The sequence below is a fragment of the Rhipicephalus microplus genome, chromosome 4, assembly GCF_043290135.1.
Source record: "Rhipicephalus microplus isolate Deutch F79 chromosome 4, USDA_Rmic, whole genome shotgun sequence".
In the NCBI taxonomy this organism is placed as follows: Eukaryota; Metazoa; Arthropoda; class Arachnida; order Ixodida; family Ixodidae; genus Rhipicephalus; species Rhipicephalus microplus.
This window is the reverse complement of record NC_134703.1, coordinates 157,678,815-157,703,298: the sequence shown is the minus strand read 5'-3', so window position 1 is coordinate 157,703,298 and position 24,484 is coordinate 157,678,815. Positions and strand designations below refer to the sequence as shown.

General features: G+C 41.9%; 2 protein-coding genes across 2 annotated transcripts in view; one reads left to right on the top strand and one right to left on the bottom strand.

Moving 5' to 3' along the window:
- LOC142814441 (kinesin-like protein KIF28) overlaps window positions 1-24,484 on the top strand; it is a 140,769-nt gene that overhangs the window by 86,243 nt on the left and 30,042 nt on the right. Inside the window, exons 9-14 of the mRNA XM_075893201.1 lie at window positions 3,157-3,227; window positions 4,426-4,486; window positions 7,404-7,559; window positions 7,773-7,897; window positions 9,555-9,715; window positions 11,374-11,505. Of these exons, the coding sequence (XP_075749316.1) occupies window positions 3,157-3,227; window positions 4,426-4,486; window positions 7,404-7,559; window positions 7,773-7,897; window positions 9,555-9,715; window positions 11,374-11,505 (706 nt within the window). The remainder of the gene's footprint in view (window positions 1-3,156; window positions 3,228-4,425; window positions 4,487-7,403; window positions 7,560-7,772; window positions 7,898-9,554; window positions 9,716-11,373; window positions 11,506-24,484) is intronic.
- LOC142814657 (uncharacterized) lies at window positions 14,596-24,433 on the bottom strand. Its single transcript, XM_075893811.1, has 2 exons — window positions 24,080-24,433; window positions 14,596-22,071 (listed from the first exon to the last, which is right to left on the bottom strand). The coding sequence occupies exons 1-2, from the start codon at window positions 24,116-24,118 to the stop codon at window positions 21,736-21,738; spliced, it is 375 nt and encodes a 124-aa protein (XP_075749926.1). The 5' UTR covers window positions 24,119-24,433; the 3' UTR covers window positions 14,596-21,735.

Sequence of the window (24,484 nt, the reverse complement as noted above, 5' to 3'; positions counted from 1 at the left end):
CTTTCGATTCCCTCCGAGGCTTTTCTGGCTTCTGTCATTTCTGATGGGATGTCATCTTGGTTATTGCAAGTTCTTACATTATGGTCGTGGTGGTCCCGGCTACTGTACTCATCTGCGTAAAACTCTTCTTCCATTTTAACTGTCCTGTCTGTATTAGTGCGTAAGTTTGCCTTTCTCGTACCTTAGTGCTTACATATGGTTTTTGCCTATATCCCAAGTTTTGTCTTCACCGCTTTGACGCTTCTTCCGTTCTTTAGAGCGTCTTTGATTCTCTCCAACTTACACCTTCTTACATCGGATACCTTACGCTTGTTGATCAACTTCGAAAGCTGTGCCAGTTATATTTTGACTCTTGCGCTTAAGTTTTTGCTGATCGAACGTTTTTTAATAAGATTCTTGGTCTCTTGGGACAGTTTGTCAGTTTCCTGTCTAACTATCATACCTTCAATTTCTACTGCACACTTCGTAATGATGCGCTTTAGATTATCATTCGTTGCGTCAACTCTAAGGCTGGTTTCTTCAATAGGATCCGAGTATCTGTTCTGAAGCGGGACTTTTAATTCTTGTACTTTCACTCTGAGTACTAGCTCATTGATTGGCTTCTTGCGTATCGTTTGCTGTCGTTTTTTCATCAAGTCTAGGTGAATTTGAGACCTTATCATTCCATGGTCACTGCATCGCACCTTACCAAGCACTTCCACATCCTGCGCAAGGCCTGCGTGTGAACACGGAATAAAGTCTATTTCATTCTTACTTTCACCATTAGGGCCCTTCCATGTCCACTTACGGTTCCCTAGTTTCCAGTAGAAGGTATTCAATATCCATAAATTATTACGTTCTGCATATTCTGCTAATAACTCCCCTCTGACATTTCTAATACCTATGCCATAATCTCCTACTGCCTGGTCTCCAGCCTGCTTCTTCCCTATCTTAGCATTGAAGTCGCCCATCAGTATTGTATAACTGTGCTTTTACCTTACTTATTGCCGATTCAACGTCCTTATAGAAGCCTATAACTAGTGAATCATCATGGCTGGATATAGGCACGTAAGCCTGTACCACCTTCATCTTGTATCTCTAATTGAGCTTAATTACGATACCTGCCAACCTCTATGCTATAGTATTCTCCTCTGTTACCAGCGATGTTTCTATGGATAAGGAGCCCCACGCTGAGTTCTCTTTTGTCAGCCAAGCCACGATAACAAAAAACGTGCCGATTCTGGAGCACTTTATAGGCCTTTTATGCCCTCGTATCCTCTCTAAGTTTTACTGCATCCCATTTAACACCCTCTCGCTCCTCGAATAGTGCAGCTAGACTTGCTTCACTAGATAAGGTTCTAGCGTTACAAATTGCCAAGTTAAGGTTCTAATGCCCGCCGGTCTAGACGCAGAGATTCTTAGTACCCTCTGCTACGTTGGAGATCTGACCACCACCTTGGTAAGCTGCTTCGCAGCCGCTGTAGACTGAGGGCCGTGTGTTAATCGACGTATGCATGTGGGAGGTAGTGGGCTTATACTGCACTAAATTGGTCAACCCTTCTCTGGTGAGGGAGTGCACTACTGGCGGTGGTCACCAGTGAGGCCATTGCTGCATATATAGAGGAAGAGAAGAAACACAACTTAGCGGTTGTCTTAATTTTATTACCAACGGTTTGCACCAGTGGACCAGTCCCCGTTGGTAATAAAATTAAGACAACCGCTAAGTTGTGTTTCTCCTCTTAAGTACGTTTAGCCCATTGCAAAAACTTCTTCAATATATATATATATATATATATATATATATATATATATATATATATATATATATATATATTAAACACTTTTAAATAACTTATATGGAACACCTTTAATTAACCAACCTAGGTAGGGCAAACTTGTGCCCGAGAATAATAAAGCAGCTAGATTGAAATCTCCTTGTAGTCTCTAGACTTACTACTTTTTTCTTCCCTGCCTACTGGGTCCTGCAGGCGCATGCGCCTTAAACCATCCGATTGGCAGAAGTATCATCCAGCGCGCGTAACTTGAAATTGCACTGTGTCAGTATACACTTCATTATTATGGGCCAATGTTCAACTATCTCACCTAAAAGAGTCTTAAAATAAATTCCAGCAGCCGTCAGGCCAAGCAACTTGCTTTACAATAAGTAGCAGTTACGTTGTTGTAACACTTTGTTTTTTGTGGTGGATCAGTTGTAAGCTGTTGGAAGTTTAAACGGCCTCTAAAAAGTATAAATTTCACAAAACGAGCGCGTTTTTCTCTCCTCACATTTCTTGTCTTCGTGGCGCACTTTGTGACTTCAGAAGCGCGGTTCAGATCACTTAATTAGGCTAAAACGCTCGATTGGTACATATACGAAGCATATAATTTTTTAGTTGTCTCCTACGGCACATCCTATGTGACTGTCCGGTCCATAGTATGCAGAGGCAGCCACCTTTATAGCGCGCATTCACAATAGACATATGTCGAATCTATTCTAGCAAGCAATCTACTAAGGACATTGCAGCTGGTGGTGACCAAATAACTGCTGATGCTTTTGTTTTTAAAAAATGAACCTGGACAAGCGGCTGCGATAGTGATGGCGCATTTCCCTGCTAGGTTGGTCGATCCTTGCTGACTGGGTGATTGTGCACGTTATGTATGATGTGCTATTTTTCTGTCGCTCTCCTCTTTTTGCTTTTCTTGTGCTATTTTTCTGTCGCTCTCCTCTTTTTGCTTTTCTTCTTTCAATCTCCCGCAACCCATTCCTACGCGTAGGATAGCAACCTAGTTATTCTCGACTGGTTGACCTTCCTACAGTCCCTTCTCTACAATTCTCTTTGTCACTCTCCTACATCGCTGTGTCATAGAGTCACCCACGTGGTATTCCTTGTCTCGCATGAATATTATGTGCGGCCAACTGATTCTGTTTAGTGTTGTGCATTTTTGAGAACGCGAACGGAGGCAACAGCGGGAAGCCATCAAGCAAGCATGAAATCTCTATAAGCTGTACGCTTTCTGCGGACATTTTACACACGCTTTATGTAAATATTAGAGGCCAAAAGGTGATGTCACCTATTGGAAGGGCATTGAGGGCGAGAAAGAATCGCGCGTTTTATTGGAAGTGTATGTAATCATATTTCTTTGGATAAACATTTACGTCGCCCCTTACTTTCGCAGTGCCTTACAGAGAATCCACGCTCACTCGCTTACTTATGACAGCCCTTGGAGGGAACAGCAAAACGATCATGGTGAGTTTGGTTTTAAATATCGAAATCATGTCTTTCGCGGAAGCATTTTTTATTGCTGTACGGACATCGCACAGATGTCTGAACTCAAAAATTCGAAGCCACATTCACTAACAGTTTCGCCTGGTACTTTCGCACTCATATCAATGCAAAGTTGTGGACGCAGTCAGCATGGGTGCTATGGCGTAATTGTATCACAATGAACAAGACTTTTGACGTAACGTAGCATGGAGGTACATATCGTATTGCAGTATTTTTAAAATAAAAAAAGTATTTGTATTGCATACTTCACGTTACCTTCAAGGAGCTTACTTGCGAATATCATATATCTTCCTTGGCGGGTGCAGTTTTCGCTAATACCTCAGAGCCAAAGCGTTAACATGTTGGGAAATATGTTTCATTAACGTTTTTGCATTACGATCGTAGTATATATGTACGTTCAGAACACCGAGAGAACCCTATTTGACGACGTTCAATTCCCCTGGAGTACTTTTTTTTCGCACGTATTCCAGATAGAATTTCGCTGTCAGACAATTTACTTTACATTCAGAGGCAGAGATCTCGATTTGCTTTCAGCCCTTATTAGAAGTAAGAGAAAACAATCGGAAAAAAAAGGAGACCAGTTATTGCATGTTGACCAGCTGATGCCAAGAACAAGCGCGCCATCGTGTTTTTCAGCCACAAAATATTTCAAATGCAACAAAATATTGCACAATGCGAGCTCGATGCCGTAATCAATTCTGAGTTGTCACGTGGCGAAACCATAACATGATCGCTAGGCGAGCACAAGTACTCTGGGTCATATTCAACATGCTGGGCCTCTTAAACATGTCACTCAATATGCTTGCTTTAACGATCTCGAAATGCGGCCGCATGGCTGGGATTCGAACCAGCGTTCTGAAGTTAAGCAGTGTGACATCCCACTTTCTAAGCTGAACTGTACGTTAGGCACTCTACGTTGTGTTGAAATTCTTTCTAATAATTGTGGAATTAGCCCAAACATTGTTAAGTTTGATAATAACTATCTCTACATATAATCGCTACACTTCAAAAAAAATTTCTTGAGAAGGACACAGGATGCAGAGCTGCTGAACTTGTACATGGGGTGTAGGTAGCTTTGTAATATTTAAAATTACTTATATTAGCAATAACTACGGCCGTTAAATGAGTTATCATTGATCGCAGCTTTTGTTTCTTTCAGCTAGCCACCATCAGTCCTTCGGATGTGAACTACGAAGAAACTCTATCCACCCTGCGTTACGGTTGGTTGAAATGAGCACATGACTATTTCCCATACATTCACCTTCAGCGCAGAAATGCTAAGGGTTTTTTTTTTTTTTTTCTCGCACACGCCTGCCTTTTTTCTGCGCTAATAGCACGCTGCGTTGAGTTATGCACAGACATTGCGCCTAGAAAAATAATTCCAGCAAAAATATTGAAAACTTAGGTATACCTTGGAAAGGTGGCTGACACAGACTACCACTAAAACGTCTTTTAGCATACACACTGAACCATGATAAGATTACACCTACAAACTCTATCCCCCTGCTATGGAGGGGAACGGAGAGTGCTTCAGCAGCTCAATTGTAATAGAAGCTCGGATGCTGTTATTATAGGTTACAGCCAGTTCACCAGGGTTTTTCTGAGCCACCTGTGTTTATATATTAAAAACGCCAGGCCTTCGCAGAAGGCGCCGCACATTCACAGCGAAAGCTAGAAAAGCGGTCTTTCAGAGCCTTTTTTAAACACTCATAGGGTAACTGCTGCAAGCACACTTGCTTGATGCTCACTACAGTGTTAGTAATAAAAATTATTGCGTAGTAAGCTGGCATTCGCTATGCTATTTTTCGTGATTCTTATGAGAAGCGCGCTATCCGCTAAACTATTGCGAGGAATTTTGTGTTAATTTTTCATGTAGTGGCGGACGATGATGATGAATTATGCCTGAAGTGGGTACGCGCCACAGTTAATTACTGAACGAAAACAAGCTTTTGTAATGGGTTGGAGTATTGGACGACGCACTCGTTAGGCTATCTGCATTGGGTGACGATTGCTTGTTCTTTTGCTGTTTTAAAACACTTTCTAATTCATATGAACGCGATTGCTTTCCTGACATTAAACCTGCCTAAGGCAAGTTTGCGAACAAGTTCCAAGCACCGGCGTGGCTCAGTGGTGGAATGTTGGGCTCCAGTGGACCCGGGTTCGAGCCCCACTGTGTGATTGGTACTAGGTAATTTCACGCGATGTGGTCATGGACGCCAGTGGTGGTGGACAACTACGGCGTTGCGCCAGCCCCGAGTTGTCATCTTATAGCAGCTCTCTCTGTAATGTAGTCGGCCCGATACACCTCATTTGCATCAATTTGTAATCATCACCACATAATACTCATACGCAGAGAGTCTCACTGTTTCTTTTTCATATCGACTTTTAGTGAAATCAAAGAGACTGATAGAGATAATTTTGTACAGCGTATTCAGGTCTTCGTTGATTTTTTTGTGTTCCTTTGGAATAGTACACCCATTTTGTTTGTAACTGGTTCTGAATGAAATTTTGTGCATCTGTAATATTTGCTGCCCAGTTACAGCTTAGACAGAAATTGTACTTATTTCTTTCTGAAGTCAATTTGCCTAAAATATCCCGCGCACTGCATCCTATTTCTTTTTGTCAGGAAGGAAGACATTAAGCCCACACTGTCAGGAGGCTATGAGGAGGAGGCTATGAAAGTTTGCTCGTTGTGGTTGCTTCTCGAAATTAAATAAAACCTATTCGAAAACTATTTTATTGCTTCAACTGCTACGGTGGGCCATAGTTGCTTGGTCAAAGGAAAAAAAAAACCAGTCTTGTACATAGCGTAGCGTATACTAGGAAGAAAAACTGAAACAGTTCGGCCATGAAAAAAAAAAAAAAAACAAGTGGCAATGCCTGAACAGAAAGTTGCCGCTTTGAGCCACTGTGAGGCACATAATATAACATTCATTAGTTCTTTTGAACCAACAGTAGGAGGAACCAACATTATCGATCCTAAATGGAAGCGCATATGCTCTAACTTGTATTCATCTTTCTGGCATGAGTGCTGCCATCTGGCCAGTGTTGGCAAAAGCTTTGTCAGCTCTTCCTAAATGTTCTATCTTGAACCGGCAGATGGCGACTTCGAAAAGCTTGATGCAGAAATTGCTTTGGCGCACACATCTTGCGGTTGACATTTGAAGTACAGAAAATTCGGAACAGAATCGGACTGGGCAAGCGTTCGCTTATGCTAATTACTGCGCACATGCTGCCATCATGCCACTGCTAACCACGCTTTCCCTATCCACGTGATAGCGCATATAGGGCTGACTGAAATTACTAACAACGTGGTTCATAGTAGAAGTTGACGAGCTCTTTAGCAAGAAATCAACGGCACAGGAGATGATGTCGTCTTCGAGTGTGCCAATAGTAAATGTGTGAACGGTGCTACCACAAGGAAGGCTGAACGCGGTCGTAAGCAAAGGCGGGTGCGTGACAGGCGGGATGAAAAAGATTGAAAATTTAACCGGTGAACTCGTCGAGCCGAATCAGTGGAGTCATTTCTATCGCGGTGTGAAACCTATATTCGTCGTAAAGATGTTCTTTCGATCACCGGAAATTTTACTTTTCCGCTGGGGTGTTGCAAGTCCGTTCCAGCGGTGACTTATACTGGAGAAAACACGGCATTCTAATCATTACTCGTAGAAAATGTTACCTGGCACTGATTGATGATTCTAAAGAAACTTTGGCACGTGCTGGAGAAATGGCCACGCTACTGATAATTGATAAAACAGTTTGGTGTGCGAAGCACTCCCTTCTAATATTTTTGACTGAATTTATAAATTTATAAAAAAAAAACATTTGGTAAATGTCTGTCCAGTTATTTTATAATAAATACCAAGTGTTGAAGGTTACTCTTGCCATATCTTTACTTTCATTTCATCAGTTAATCTGAGAGAGCTCCACAAGCTTTACCGACCTATGGCAGCAGTACAATAATTTGCAAGAACATTGTATTTGTTGAAATGTTGCCGCTTTCACTGGGAGCATATTCAACTGGCTTATCGTTCGACAATTCATCAATTCAGTCAGTTAATAATTTCTATTTGTGACAAAAAATGTGAGTTCTTTTCGCCAAGGACGTGTCCTGAACAAATTAATATTTGCTTACAGCGGAACGCACGAAAGAAATCAAGAATCTAGTGCGCGTCAACGAAGATCCCACGGACAAACTGATTCGTGAGCTTCGGCAAGAAAACGAAGCCCTGAAGAAAAAGCTTGCAAAAGGAAATGTCGACAATGTTCTCAGCGCAGGCCTCACCGAAGCAGGCAAGTTTCGTTCTGTTACTTATTTTTAATATCTGAAGTACTCTGATACGAACACAAATTGTCGAAAGTGAGAAATTTTACACTTTTTCGGAATTTAACCAATAGCCTCATTCAGGGGAATAATTTACAGAATACAAAACTGTTCTTTCAATATGTACGATCTTTGGATGGTCATATGTCACGTTATTATATGGTAATGTGTTATTTGCGCAGAATTAAGCCAAATAAAACGAAAATGGGAAGAGGACATGCAAGCCGTGATCAAGGAGAACGAAACTCAGATGCTCCTCATGAAGCAGTCATACGAAGAGAAACTCAAGAGCTCTGTGAGGAAACAGGTGCGTGGGTCTTCTTAGTGAAGCAATGCTTGCTCAAGTGAAGATCAATCCGTTTCTTTGCAACAACGCTATAGTAATATACAACGGCATTCATTAGTGATATGTATTACGTTTACTCTGGCGTTGTCGTTCAGTCACAGCCATTTTAATTGATATTAACAGGCAATTATTCTCCAACTTCCTGGACGTGTGGCATTCCACGAGCGCTTCCTATAGCTCTTCCAGTTGTGCAAGTTTGATAGAAACTTGGAGGAGGCTGGAGTTTAGCGTTCATGAGAGCAACAGACGTAATGGTGCCCCGTTTGTATCGCCTTCTCATTGGCTAGCCGGTCGTCCCATCTCTTCGAAAACCTCAACCGTTTCGCAAGGAAAAACTTTTTTTCACTGGTCCGCCATGGTGGAGGCGCTTAAGGAACTCGTCTGCTGAACTGAAGGTCGTGAATTCTATCTTGACCGCTGGTCAGAGTTTCATGGCACAGAAAGGCTATAGGCTGCAGTGTAGAGTGCGATGACAGTGCACATAAACAACACTAGATGGTGGCTACTTCCGGTCCTCTCCGCAACAGAATCACTGAGAATCATGTGGCTGTTTTGGGCCCTAAAACCTAACATATTATTTTTAAACTTTTCGCAGTTTAAGCTATGCTGGTAGGCCTTCAGCAATTATAGTTCCAACGTTTTCGCTACTCCATAAATCATAGTTACGCGTGTAAGGCACGTAGCCACAACGTCTTCTTAGAATAACAAACAGCTGAGCTAGTTCGTAGTGATTCCTTTTAAAGAAGTACGCTGTAAACACGGACACTGTATTGGTCGTTGTATTCTTTTTATTGTTGGCATCTGCCTAAGTTTCACTCCTTTGTTTTGTCGGTTTCGCTACGCGTAGAGTGCAGAGTACACGTGAACAAGAGACAGATGGGACGTGTACACAACAAATTAAAATGTAACAGGTAGCTCCTGTTGCTCCATCACTACAAAATATTCTCATCTGCATGTCAAGGTCACCGCGTCGCACTATTTTCACTTCACTGTCACATCGTTGTTATCACGTCGCTTTTTTTATGACGTCGACGCCGTTTCAGGCCAGACTGTCGCCATTTAACTGCCTTATGTATTTTTTCAGTGTGCCAATCTTGTCCCTAGCCCGCCCTGCCTAAAGTCCGAAATCTACTCCGGCTACGTAACAAATAAATTAATAAATAAATAAATAACTAAATATGATACAATATAAACTTTATCAGAATAATAGAACTTTGCCAATGTAGTGTCGTCGATCAAACTATTACCAAAATTAAAGCAAAACATTCACAACTACTTGCTAGTATACAGCATCAACTATCAAACTTGCTTCAAGCTTAATAAAAAAAAATAAGCGAACAAAACAACAAAGCTGCTACATTTTGACGAATAGTTATGTAATGCATACACCCATGTATGTTTTTTGGCCCTGTAATTCCTTCTGCAAGGAGCTCAACTTCTTGGAGAGTTGCATTTGCTGCTTTGAAGGAGCAAATAAAAAAAACAATTTTGGGGCTATAGATGATATTGTGCCCACACAGGCAATTTGTGTTATTGACAGCAATGAAAAAGCAATGATAAGAACTTAGTTTTTAAGGTTTTGTGTCTCACTGCCAAGCCTTTCCTTTTTCTGGTGCAGGATACGGATAAGCTGATAACGGAGGAGGAGAAGAAAGCGCTTCCACATCTCAGCAACCTGAACCTGGACCCACTGCTTTCTGGTCGCATTGTGCACATTCTTCAAAAAGGAAAATCGACGGTGGGCAAGGTGGACACAGACATAGTCATGCTGGGAGTAGGGTATGCGAATACATTGATTTTGACTATGTCATGGTTCCATTTTAGACGCATTGATATACTTCCATTTACGTCATAATCAATGCAATGCAGTTCATAACTAAAAATAATGTCTGCTATTCCTTCCGTAGCTTCGTCCTTTGTGAGCTTTACTAGGTTATGTCTAGCAAAAAAATAAGCCCGTAGAACCATCCTCGTATTTCGTTCGAAGGTATTAGTGTTGGCTCACGTATGTGAGGTAGTTATTCACAATATATTGTGGTCCAAAACCAAGCAGACATGATTAACTAAAACGATTGGACAAAGATTCAAACACGAAAAGTCTAGCAATAATAACTTGGTGAATGACTTGAACACATCAACACAGGTCTGGAATAGTTAGTAGGAATTCATAATACAGTTATCTGCGTCCCTCTTAAGACAGACACTTTTTTTTAATGTAAGCATTTTCACAAAAACCTGTCTACCTGGGTAGAAGATTTAAGAAGTTAAAATGGCTCCAGCCAAGTTCGCGGAGAGCCTTTCGTTTCGGGATCGATTCAGTCACTTCCTCCGGGGTTGACCGTGTTCTTTATAGAAGAATCTCCGCGTCCTGTTCAACCAGGGCAGCGACACGTTTTGCTTCACATTTCCGAGGCCATCAACATATACTGATGGCATAGTTTCTAGATAACTGTTCATGTTTGCAGCTGTGTGCTCAATGTTCCAAGACTCGAGCAAAAGCCTCCTTCCCCTATTTATTGCTGTGTTTCAAATAGAAGCACTGTTGAAGTCGATCATATCGTCTTGATTCCCAGAGTGCTCTACAAGAGCGCTGAGTTGCACTTCAATCTTACTGACGTCGTTTCCATGTTCTTAGTTTGAGTTTGAACCTTTTACGACATCTGTAGGCGTAGCGATAATAACAGAGCCAAATAACACTGTGATATTATTAACAGGGTAATTAAGACATTTATAGATCAATAGCCGAATCTGTGCAATAATTGCCAAGTACATAATAAAACACACGCTGGCACAGGGCAGGGTAAAATGAAGTTCTTCATGAGTGCGATTCGTCCTACAGGGAACTAACACAGGCCGAGATTAATGATAAAGCTGACAGGATAAGTTGGAAGTCCGCCCATAAAAACAGAGTCATGAAATGGGCACAGCGACTGTTTTATTAAAACGTCGTTGAGAATGAAGTCCGGGCATTAAACGACAATAAGTACCGAGGGTGGCTTCAGCGTGAAACATGCTCAAAACATGCTAGCCTGTATGCAATTGCCGAATGCAACTAATCTTACCAGAGCTGTGTACCAAAGAGTCAACGCGGGTATCCGGGCCCCTGGATGGCAAATGTGCATGCGTGTGAGTGTGGGCGTGCGTGTGTGTGTTTTGCGTATGTGTGTGTGTGGTAGAAGGGGGAGGGGGGGTGTTCTCAGGGATCGCGGTTGTGGTGGCAGCATTTCGCCTGAAAGCAATGCATACAAACTCGCGTACGCTCTCCTACCATTGAAGTGATTGAAGAGCCCCAACCTGCCAGCAGTTTAACATTATGTGGTTTCCGAGTCACGGTGTTCTGTGCGATGGTGATGAAGTGTAGTAACCAGGCTGGCTTGTGTATGACTTTGTTGCGTTTTAAATATGAAATACTTTCGTTTTTTTTCTGAAATTTCTAGGATTCAAGACAAACATGCAATTATTATGAGGACAGATACGGAGGTTACTGTGGACAAGGGACGTCCCGAGGCAAAGATTCTCGTGAACGGTTCACCTGTAACGTCTCCGGTGACGCTCCGCCACAATGACAGGTCAGTGTACTTTTTTCAATATCGCTAAACACCAATTAAAATAATAAGAGCGGTTTTTATTCAAGACCTTGCATTGCTAATTTGTTTTCTCAATGATTTTGGATCTGCCAGGCTATTGAGATCTTTTACATCGCTCGAGAAAAGACGTGGCACGGCGCCGGCAAGACTTCTTTAGTTACATAAATTGCATAGCTTCTAACAGACATTATTCGTCAGACTCAACACGTAACATTGCTTGAAACGGTGCTGGTCTACTGAATCCCACGCCAAAGTTTTCTGGAGAAACAATTAACAGCACTTTTGCGTATATTTCATTACACAGAACACCTAGCGATGTCACATTGATGCAGTGAGCATTGTAAATTTGTGCGCAGTTTAGTGTTTCGACGATATTACAGAGCCCACAGAAGTCTTCCAGCCTTCTTGGAACCAAGTATATATCTATGTTACTCTGTGGTATAGGGAGCAGTGCCAGCCAAGACTGGTGTGTTGTTTTCTGTCACTAACGCGAAGTGGCGTATCAGTCTGGTATAGCCTCGATTGCCTTAATGCCCTCGTTAGTCTCCGCTCCGTTGAGGGTGGAGACAAACGCGTCGTCTGCTACAGCAGTCGCCATTGCTGAGCCCACTCATTGAAGCACTGTAAGCCAGCGCATTGATTCAAGCTGCAGGCATCACTATTCACTTTTATTCTTTGCGGGTGGATATGTTCTGGTTTATTTATTTATTAATTTTTACATAGCGTATACACAGCATTTCACAAAATGCACCATCAGTTATAAATTTGCTCACGTGAGAACCCTAAGGTATACTCGCAGTGTTTTCAAGCGATTTGTATTCGCGTGCAGGTTACGGGGCGGGGCTGCTGTGTTTGTGACCGATTGATGGATATATTCATCTTCGTGTTCCCTTATTAAATAACTACTTAAAAAGGGCTGTCTTTATCATTTCAAGAAAATATCAGCAAACATGCTGCAAGCATCAACATGTCGTTTAGTAATCGCAGCGGAAACGACTATACTCATGTGTAGCTTGAATTTTAGGAGCGACGCTCCTAAGGATTCCACGATGTCCATTTTCCCCGTCGTCGTCGTAGCTTCTCATTGGACCGAAATACAGGTGTCACATGTACCATGCATACACCATTTATAGCCCATCTATGGTTTAAAAATAGACCGCACGCTGTATACTCGTTTATCCATCCGCGCATCTGTCTGCCATCTGTGTATCTGTCCGTCCGTCCGTGCATCCGTGCATGCGTCCTTCCACGTATCTGCCCGTCTGTGCATCTGTGTATCTGTCTATGTGTGCGTCCGTGTACCGGCACATCCATCATCCGTGCATTACTCCGTCGATCCATGTAACTGTCCATACTTCCATACGTGCATTGGTGCTTGCGTCCGTCCATGTATATGTTTGTGCGCGCACTCATTCTTGTGTCCGTCCTAAATACCGTTCGGTGAGTTCAACGCTTACATTATTGACCACGGGACCTTCGCTCTGTCATCAGCATTCAATTCGTCCACTTGCAGCCATTTTTGGTACCACAAATTGTGTGTTGTCATTAATGAACAACGTGTGGTACAAAAGAATACAAATGCTATGAACTTGCAAACGTAGTACGTCTGAAACGTCGGGGAAACTTATTTCTTTGTATGACTTATGCTTTCGCAAGTTTCACGAGTCGGAAATTTTCAGCTACTGCTCCGCTGACGGCTGTCATAACAAGATTTTCAGTTCGTCACGATCGGCAGTGTGTCGCAACCGCCGTGATTGCGACACGGCATCGCATTTGTATCCTAGCGATGATAAACAGTGTAGAATTCGGGCACTAGTTGCTCAGACATGCCACCAGACCTCGCCACATTGAAAAACTGACTTCACTTGCTAGCTTAGAAAAGTTTGTTGCTTGACTTCGTCATGCCTACAAAAAAAAAAACGCCAGGACTGCGCGAAACGCGCACCGCAGTCACAGCGAAAGCTGAAAGAGCGGCCTTTAGAGGGAAACTCTGGTGTATTTTCGACCATACTGAGATGACACAGTTTTGAAATAGTATTGACAGCCCTGCAAAAGCTAGGATGGTTGATTTTCCCTAGGCATTTTATCAATAACTTTGATTGAGCAATAAACGACAAGTCGAAACTCACACCGTGACTGGGAGCTGCTCCGTCATCAATAGGTGACCGGTAAGATGGGCAATCGCAGGGAACTGTGGGATACGACAGCTTCCGGTTCAACGAACCACACGGGTCAGCAGCGGAAAGCGCGCATTTTTGTACTGCTCAGTTGAAAAAAGCACCTCGTCGTGCAATTTCAGTGCTTTTGAAGTTTTTTTTTTTTGCCAACCGTGACTGTGAAGATGACAAGGTACGAAAGCCACGAATTGTCTGCAAACTATTTTGTCGCACTAAAATTATGTGCAATTCTTTTATGCTGCTCGGGGGTGCTGTCACACTGTAAACCAAATTACACCCATATAGGTGTTTTATAGTGTCTATAACTCACACCCCTACACCCCACGAAATGGGTGTATCAAGCAGCACTACACCTATACCGTGGGGCGGATTTCCTAACTTACACCCTATGGCACAAACATTTTTGGGGGTGTAAAAGCAAATGTACACCCACGTGGCCTTAAAGGAGTGAGGGTGTAAAAGCGAATGTACACCCAAGTAATCTTAAGGGCGTAAGGGTGTAATATTGCTATGACACCCTAACACCCTTAAAAAACAAAAGTAGTGTAAGGGTGTAATTCGCCCAAACAGCAAAAAGGGTGTGGGGGTGTTCATGCTGAATAATGCCCCAACACCCATGCGAAAAGTACCATAATTTGAGTGTTACCCCTTTCCAGTAGGCCCCTGTAAAAGCACGTGAAAGCTTACCCTTTAGCTAGACCTTTCATGTGCAGATGTCCTATTGTAGTGGCTCCTGCCACAGTGTGGTAATCCTGGCTCTAGCACAGCTTTTATGGTGCATATATGAAGCACGGCATATAAGGCTCTCACATATAACATGTAATCCTAGCTGAGTGCGAAGGCATCACTCAAAATGAGTTGTCATACATAACAGAACGTTCACAAAGACATGCCATAGTGCAAAATGAAATCAAGCTTTATTTTATTAGACACAGAGCACATACAGGCTTCAGAGACAAATTGTACCTTAATCAAAAGCCTTTTTCAATTGTGCAGAGCAGAATGCCATCTGCTACAAAAGAAGACCGAAAATCAGACGTCAATGGTACGGCATGGAGCTCTAACGACCGATGCATGCATATCAAAGTACAAGAGAAGAGCCTTTATTTGCACTTAAAAATGAAGGATTAATTTTAACACGCTTCAATGCAGCACAAAAGCACAGTGCAGTGAAGCATACAAACAGCAGGAAGAGTAGTGCAATGCAGCATGCCTTATTTCTTCAATATACTGAAATAATATATCAATGCACACTATAATTGCCTCATTGATACGCCACAGTTTGCATGTGTTGTGGCATTCCTTATGCATATTATGCAATGCTAGTAGTATTCTAATGAATGTAATGACAAAACAGTCTTAAAATGGCATTTTCATTTCACAATAACCCTTGTGTGTTTAGACATTCAGAATACTGGAAAAACAATAATACACGAGTAAAAACAATAGGCAAAATTACAATAGCTTAACAGTGTCACTAGATACTAACCATGCAGAATAATTGATTTAAAGATGAAAAATATCAAGCGCATCACATAATATGTCCCCCTGAAACAATGCAACATCAAAGAATATAAAATGAACACAAAAGCAGGGTGAAAGAGTAACCACTTACAGCTAGCAGAGGTGGAGCAGCCCCGCTATCATCTGGAGCACTATTTTGGAGCATCATATCTTGCTTTTCCAGGGAGAAAATTTTAATTTGGAGCAGGTTTCAGGAAAAACAAACGCAACATTTTTGAGCCTGAAATTCCAATTTACAGCATTGATAGATATGTGCAGTTTAGCGTCCCAAAACCACCATATGGTTATGATAAACGTCGTAGTGGAGGGCTCCGGAAATTTTGACCACCTGGGGTTCTTTAACGTGCACCCGAATCTGAGCACACGGGCCTACAGCATTTCTGCCTCCATTGGAAGTGCAGCCACCGCAGCCGTGATTCGATGCCGCGACCTGGGGGTCAGCAGCCGAGTACCATAGCCCCTAGACCACCGCGGTGGGGCTCCAAATTTACAGTAGTACAACAAATTAGACTGAATCACACAAAAGGAAAAATATATGTAGAAATTAATTGACATCCGCTAATTCATTCAAAATATACGAGAGCCGAGCTATTTCAATAAAAGCACTCTTGAACTGTCCCACAGTGCAAACAATGCTAACCTCCCTATTTACGAACGCTCCTCGACTCGAATCTCGTCCTTCACCTGAACTAGCTGAGCACAGTGCCACCGCTTGTCTAAAAATGACGCTTTTCTCGAGAATCGCTGCAGATTATCCCTGATATTGGGTGACTTGCTCTGCCTAGAGACTGCGCTGGAATCAATTTTCTCAAGTCAAGGGACGTTCTAAAATACGGGGCTAAAAACTCACAGTAGTATTTGCCCAGCTTGCCAAACTGTTTGACAGGCGACCCAGAAATTCCAGATATTCGTAAAGGAGGAGCTCAAGGGGGTGGCGAAAACAAAAAAGTGGCATAGGATTTTTTTTATTGTCACTTAAGGCTGCAAAAACCTCATAAATCACTCTGAAAGACAGCCAGCACTCATACTAGTACTCGTTATTGAATGGCATCTGCATGGCAGAGTAATATAGGGAAAAAATATTTTGTGTCCTGTGACAGCGAGTATTAGTAGCCACTTCCAAATCATAAAGCACTTTTCTGCAGAGCGAAAGCGTACTCTGGCAAAAGCGACTTATAAAGCATTATGGACGTCATAGAAAGGGGCGGGGAGAACTTTCTTTTAAACCGTTCTACTCTTTTCTTTTGCTGTGAGGATAGAATTAGGTCAATTAAAAGTTATAATTACGGTTGGCACATCTGTATTAGATTGGATGATGATGACCCCGCCTCGATGATTTAGTAGCCAAGGTAGGTACTCAGTTGCATTTTTCATGCAGGCGAAAACGCTGTAGGCCCATTTGCTTAGATTTCGGTGGAGAAGAACCCCAGGCGGCCGAAATTTCTGGAGCCCTCCCCTAAGCGTCTCATAATCAAATGATGGCTTTAGGACATTAAACTGCACCTATCAATCAATTGGATGGTGATGTGCAAACTTACGTTGAATAATGAATGTTATGTTTCATGATAAAATTAACAATACTGAGAAATAATTGAGGCTGGTTGTGTATTTCATAATGGTTTTGTGCTAAATTAGGAAATTGTATCCGATTGACACAATTGACGTGGCTGCTGTTCTCTTGAACATGCAAATATGGATACGAAAATAGCATGTAATATTGTGCCATAGACATTAAACATGTGCTGTCAATAGACATGAATGCCTGAATTGAATAGTCAATTTCGCGACGAAACCACGACCGCACAAAGAAAACACATGGACAGAACCGGTGCTCACTAGCAGCTGTTTGTACCATATATTCATAATATACCATATACCATATATTCATACACACAACCTTAAAAAGGTGGCGAGTCGGCATGAAATACTGATGGAGTTCGTGCCCCTAACAAACTAGCAAAGTTGCGCTGGTGCATCGCTGAAAATCATGCTGAGCAGCTGAAAGGCTGTAAAAAGAAGCATGCGCGGCCATTCACGAAGTCTGTCAGTGAAGCGGTTTACAAAATACCCCTATTGTGCAGAAAGAGACATGTTAGCCAGACGACGAGGCGCTGCGTCAATGATCGAGTGAGTGAACACGCCCTTACGGCAAAGAATAACCACGGTGCCCGTTGAAGAGCGCATGTCACTTCACGTGGATTCATACCAAGAGCAAATTCGAAGGACTTTCACAAAAGAAACTGGGTATCAATTGCGTTAGCAAAACTTCACTCATCATGTATGAGCTGAAAGCACGGTATCTAGCGATCATGTGTCCTATAGCGTCATTAGGTAAGGGACGGCCCAAGTAGGTTGCACATGCGTTGACGAAAAGTGGGTTTATATCAGCCTGTTTCCTCAAGAAATAAACAATTGCAAATGAGTGCCCATCTCGTTTATGTGTTCTATTTGTTTGTGTGGTCGTCATTTTGGCGCAAAATTGACTAATGTTTAATGCAACATGCACCAACTATCCCAACAGCGAGTTCTACTAGACATGAATGCCGCTGCTGCATATGTAAACAACAATAGCACGTGCAGCCGCCTTAGAACTGTCAAAAAAGCAGCGTTATACAGTGCCTCAGAGGAGGCACTTTCAATATACTTTTTGGAAAATAAATGGCTTAATAAGCATAGGACTTTTTTCTGTGTTCATGACACGCTGTTAGAGTGATTTCATGCCAAACGCCCAGCTATTTTGGCAACCATCTCAAATGCATTTGAAAATTATTGTGCTGATTAACTGTATTGAAAGCAGTGAAACGGTAGGATATTTTGGAGAGAAAAAATGTTCGGTCACGTGGTTGCCTTCGGAACTTCCAGAATGTCGTTTGGGTGTTGTTTGTGAAAAAATTTACTTTAAAAGTACGTTCTATACCAAACTTGGTCTACATGTTGAGTAAAGGTTCTTGTGTAAGGTGTTTGAAGCTCAGTAATAATATTGCATTTAAACTGGCACATATGCTTCTAAGAATTTATCCAAAATGTGTTATGTTTGCAATTTTTTTATTGCAATACTGCAGTTTGTATGAATATCTGAAATAGTGAATAGTTACTCCACGCAAGGTATATTTTGAGAAAAAAATATTTAAGACCTCTCAAGCTGGTAAACTTTATGAGAAGAAATCATTAATACTACAAAATCGTAATTTTTGTCCATATTGAGATGCAATTTACGCCATGTGGAGGCTCAACTAAAAATTACCTGTATACATAAATTGAAAGCCAATAAACAGTTCTTTTCATATACCATCATTACAATTTTCGTTTTGAGGAAGAAAATAATTTTTTAGCATTCCCATTGGCGCCTATCTTCCCATTTGGTCAAACGACAGCTGCCGCCTTGAATTTCCCTATTTTCATCAATGGGAAAGTTCAAAACTTATTTTCTTCCTTAAAACAAAAATATGTAATGATAAAAATTGGCATATGAAAATGACTTTTCTTTTTCTTTCGATTTAGGTTTGAAGGTCATATTTATTTGGACCACTCGACAGTTCAAATCGCGTCTCAATATAGACGAAAATAATGATTCTGCGAAATTCGTAATTTTTTCTCGTAATGTTTAGCAGCTTAAGAGGTCTCATAATATTATTTCCTCAAAATATACCTTTTGTGTAGTTAGTATTCATTACTCAGACATTCATAGAAAGTGCAGTATTACAATAGAAAAAATGCAAATATAACACATTTTGGCTAAGTTCTTGAAGGCGTGGTAGACGAAGAAAGCGCTTAACAGTGCAAACGACAAGAAGGGAAAGAAGAGGCGAGAACAGAGCCCTGAACAAACAACCAAAGTTTATTGCAAACCAACTGCAATATATGGAAAACAGAATCTGCGCATAACCACGCACCATAAGCAGAAATGCACATACATGCACCATACGGCCTACCTTATCAACAACCGGTCATATAAGTGGACCCCAGATAACTAACTTCACAGTAGTTAAGAAAAATTGAGGGTAGGCTAACACAGGAAGCACTAAGTTGTTGAATATAGAAGGCTTCACTAATCTCGTGCTCGCGCCGATTTTTATATCCCCCGTGATCAAACACTTGTCAAGAATTGGCTGACAACAAGACTTATTACAATGGTCTGCCAAGTGGCGGGGAAGGAAACCTTTTAGAGAGTTAGCGTGCTGCCTCAACCGATCGTTCATGCATCGCCCTGTTTGGCTAATGTTCACAAGTAAATAATATCTTGTAGAGAATCGCTAAAACACATTCAACGTGGCAAATAGCGTGTTTCTTAGTGCGTGCTTCGTTCTTAGGTCCTGCGCTGTTCACTATGCGACATAGGCCAGCGAGCTTGTCGCGTGCGCAGAACGCAACTCTTACACCCATTTTTCCAGTGACCTTCTTTAGCCTATGGGAAACTTTGTGTACGTAGGGAACAACAGCCTTGCTAGAATGAGGCTTGTTGAGTTAGCTGTTGCTTTGTGTCTTATCAGGCAATCTTAGTGACGTTAGAAGAGTCTCGGCAATAGAAGTTAGCAGGCGATTAGAAAAGCCTGCTTGTTGAAGGCGGTGAACTTAGAACGAGAAACTGCACTCTATCTGGCGGTGACAAGAGCCAGTTAGAATTGCCTTTAGGCAGGAAAAAGTGGTGCTTCACTTGACTAGCTTAAAATGGGTGGACGTAAAAAGAAGAAAGCTTTTCCTTGAGCAAGGTTCGTACCGCCAATATACATGGTCAACCAAAAAAAAGCATTTTTAAGTGTAGACATCGTAACTTGTCGTCATGAATCAAACTCCGACTTTAATTCCAGTTGCTTCATTTCACGCCACAAAACGTCAAATATCTCACCAGTGCAGATGTGTGCATTGGCTCATGTTTAGCACCAGTACTTTGTGACCTTTTACTCGCGCGGTATGAAAGAAGTCCCATGGCTAACTTTGATCACACGAGTACAGTTAAAGTGTTCGGCTACGTTGACGACTTTTTAGTGTTTTACCGCATCGACCAATCTGACCCTCGGCGAACCACCAATGAGATATTTGACATTTTCGGGCGTGAAATGAAGAAACTAGAAATAACGTCGGAGTTTATATCTGACGACAACCTACGTTGTCTACAATTAGAAAAGCTTTTTTTTTTGTTGATCATGTATATTGGCGGTACGAGCTATGCTCAAGAAAGAACCTACTTTTTACGTCCACCCATTCTAAGCTAGTCAAATGAAGCATCGCTTTTTCCTGCCTAAAGGCAATTCTAACTGGCTCTTGTCACCGCCAGATAGAGTGCAGTTTCTCGCTGCAAGTTCACGGCCTTCAACAAGCAGGCTTCTCTAATCCCGAGCTAACTTCCATTGCCGAGACTCTCCTAACGTCACTAAGAGTGCCTGATAAGAGACAAAGCAACAGCTAACTCAACAAGCCTCATTCTAGCAGGACTGTTATTCGCTATACGTACACGAAGTTTCCCAAAGGCTAAAGAAGGTCACTGACAAAATAGGTGTAAGAGTTGTGTTCTGCGCACGCGATAAATTCGCTGGGCTATGTCGCAGGGTCAACAGCGAAGGACCTAAGTAAGAAGCATGCACTAAGAAACACGCTACGTGCCATGTTGAATGTGTTTTAGCGATTCTCTACAAGCTATATTTTTTACTTTTGGGCACGGTTACATTGGCCAATTAGGGCGATGCATGAATGATCGGTTGAGGGAGCACGCTAACTCTCTAAAAGGTTCTCTTTCTAGCCACTTGGCAGACCATTGTAATAAGTCTTGTTGTCAGCCAATTCTTGAAAAGTGTTTGATCATGGGGGGATATAAAAATCGGCGCGATCACGAGATTAGTGAAGCCTTCTACATTCAACAACTTGTGCTTACTAAGTTAGCGTACCCTCAATTTTTCTTAACTGCTGTGAAGTTAGTTATCTGGGGTCCACTTATATGACTGGTTGTTGATAAGGTAGGCTGTATGGTGCATGTATGTGCGATTCGCTTATGGTGCGTGGTTATGCGCAGATTCTGTTTTCTATATATTGCAGTTGGTTTGCAATAAACCTTGGTTGCTTGTTCAGGGCTCACCTCGTCTCTTCTTTCCCTTCTTGTCGTTTGCGCTGTTAAGCACTTTCTTTGTCTACCATACAGCACCAACCAGCCGTATCAAGTACTTTGTTAGTCTTGGAGGCGTATGTGCCAGTGAAATTGCACTAATATTACTGCGCTTCAAACACTTTACACATGAACTTGTACTTAACATGTAGACAAATTTTGGTATAGAAGCAAGGAGCAGTACTTTTAAAATAAAATTTTGCACAAACAAGATTAAATTGACATTCCGTTAAGTTCATAAGGCAACTACGTGACCAAAATTTTTTTCTTTCAGAAATATTTTACTGTTTCACTGTTTTCAATGCAGTGAGTCATCACAATTTTTTCGAATACATTTGAGATGGTCGCTAAAATAGCTGGGATGTTTGGGGTGGAATGACCCATTAGTGAATCAACCTTTTAAGCTGAAGACATCTAGGCCGTCTCCAGTTGATCATACAACTCTAACATTATGCATTGTATACAGTTTTCTACACGCACTGCTGTTGATCTGATGGCAAACTGATACTCATATTGGAAAAATAAATAGGTATATGGGACACATAGCTTGAGATGAAGCCTTCCCATCAGAGGAATGTTCCTGAAATGTACAAGATATTTGGTGCACCCTATGAGTAGCGTCCACCACTGCTGCAACCCTTTGAGTGAGGTCGTGAGCCCGGAACAGCTGCTTTCATGTTGTGATGAGTGCACTGCATCGTCAGCACCCAGTCCATCGTAGAAGACGTAGTCTGCTTTCCTTTCAACATTCTGCATGTAAGAGATGCACAACATTCAACTAAGCATTTAAAAAATACTGGGAACAATCAGAACCTCATTATGATGTGTCATATAATAAAAAGCTCCAGCTTCCCCACTTTCAGCTTTACCACTATTCACTTTTACGTTTACAAGCATCTGTGCATATTAGTGTACGAATGGAAGTGCCATGTTTGAGTCTACACCATGGTGGTGGTGAAAAAGTGCTTCTCTCTTGAATCATGCACCTACCAAGAAGTTTGAAATATACTAGGATGCTCAAATTTCAGCGTTTTTACCAAGTTTTATTGCTTAGCTAGAATACCCTAACCAATAGGCCACTACAATGGGTGATACAAAAAATTATATAAACCCATTCAGACAGAAAAGTAGCAATATTTATCATTTACTTTGAAGGATAGTTTTGTAGACATGTACACATCACAGATGTACAATCTACTGTGTGACACTAGTGTAAAACATCGAGCAAGCCCCAATCTGAAAGGATTAACAGCACTTATTAAAGGACAACTGCTGCTGAAAACACAGTACTGTGTATTTGTGGAAGCTCACCTCTAAATTTCTTTTCCAGTTACATAAATGTGGGGTACTGGATAATTTTATGTGTCTTTTACAGGTTGCTTATTGGTCAACAAAATGATTACTTTAGGCTTTGAGTAAAACTGACAAATCTCAAAAATAAATAAGACGTGCTAATCTTATTCTTCCAGTGCATGCAGAAGCAGCTCATTCGCAGTTGAATTTTTTTTAATTCATAAAAACAGCCATACAACAGATAATGTATCACAAGTAAGTTAAGTATATGCTCAATAAGCTCTGAACTGCTGGACTTTAAATATAAAATTTTAAAAAATGCACGACTTATTAGAGAAGTAGCTAACAGGAATATATGCATGGAGGGCTTATTAGTTGGATCAGTGTGTTTGCATTCCTAAGGATGAAACCTGCACAGACAAAATGCATGAAACAGACAAGAACTGTTAGGTCTGCCTGCTTTCATTTACAGCCACCTGTGTCGCCATCCTCATTTTGTTTGTCGCGAGCGTGTTCTTTAGTGGCTAACTATGCCTACACCATTATCATCTGTGCTGTATCAGCTTAACTGAAAGTATAGTGTGGGTGTTTGTTGGTACACTTTGGCTAAACTTTCATATGTAACCACAGCGCCAAAACCCTACACCAAAATATACAGAAATATTATATTCTACAATATTCTATGTGCCGCACTACAACGGTGCAAAAATGCAAAAAGATGTGTGCAATTGAGTGTGGCTGTTCAATCCCTTATTAAAGCACATCAATATTTCCATATCCTGATTATCTACGATATACTAGAATAAATATAAACAAACCTAACAAGGCATAAAAAGCGCAAATCACTAACCAAACAAGGTACATCTAAATTTTTTGGTTAGCTGCACGATCTTTAACAAAACACATGTCACGCCGCTGCAAAGCGCAGGCATCAAAGGGGTACTGATACAAATTTTAAGTATTTTGGAATTGTTACTTTAAATAGCGTATTTACTCGCATTAAAAACGCACCCCTATCTTCAGTCATTGAACTCTGGATTTTTTTCTCCCGCGTAATAAACGCGCCCCATTTGTCCACTGCAGCCCCACTAACTGACAACTGGCGCCTCATTTACCGTTGATCTGCTTCGTTTATTATTATTATTAATATTATTATTATGCCATTTCTTTCGCCCACCTCGGCTCGCTCGCCCCCCCCCGCCTTTTTTTTTTCTCACCCGCTGCCGCGGTCCATCTGCGCGCGGCACAGCCCCCCGTTTTCTTTAACCCTGCGCTACAGCGAGGTTCACGAACACTGCGACTGTTGAGACATCGCAGCTGATAAGCACAGAGCGAGCGAAGGTCACGAAGCTAGCGGCGCCAAGAGACGGTCGCTTCCTGCAATTACGAGTATCGCGGGCAAACCGGGCGTCGGCAGGCCGGCACGCACTTCTGCACGTCGTTGTTCGCATGCACGACAGCTTACCTTTTCAGCAATAGCACGAAATCCAAAAGCGTTCTCCATGTAGCTCCCAGCGCACACTCCGTTGATTGCTTGATCGGAAACATTCTCCTTGCGGCGTGCACAAGCTTCAACGAAAGCCGTTGACAGAGGACACACACTCCGCCGCACCGAAGTTGTTCTGTACTTGCCGACGCGCCACAGCTTGCAGTGACTCGTACTGCATCTACTGTAAGCGCGAGTTGAACCGTGCAAGCCGTATAAGTACACATCCTAAGGAAAGCAAGTGAATAGTAAAATAATAAACCACCGTCAGCCTGCAGCAAACACGCGTACGACATGTTACTACCCAATTCAAAGTCTGTCTGTTGACGATGGCGATGGGCAGTTGCCCCGAGACCTCAAAACCGAAACCGAAATTCATAGCAG

Excerpts from the sequence above, each read along its gene's own strand:
- LOC142814657 (XM_075893811.1), bottom strand. The coding sequence starts at position 24,118 with ATGGAGAACGCTTTTGGATTTCGTGCTATTGCTGAAAAG. Across the intron at positions 22,072-24,079 it reads TTCGTGCTATTGCTGAAAAG|AATGTTGAAAGGAAAGCAGA; the intron begins GTAAGCTGTCGT and ends TCTTACATGCAG.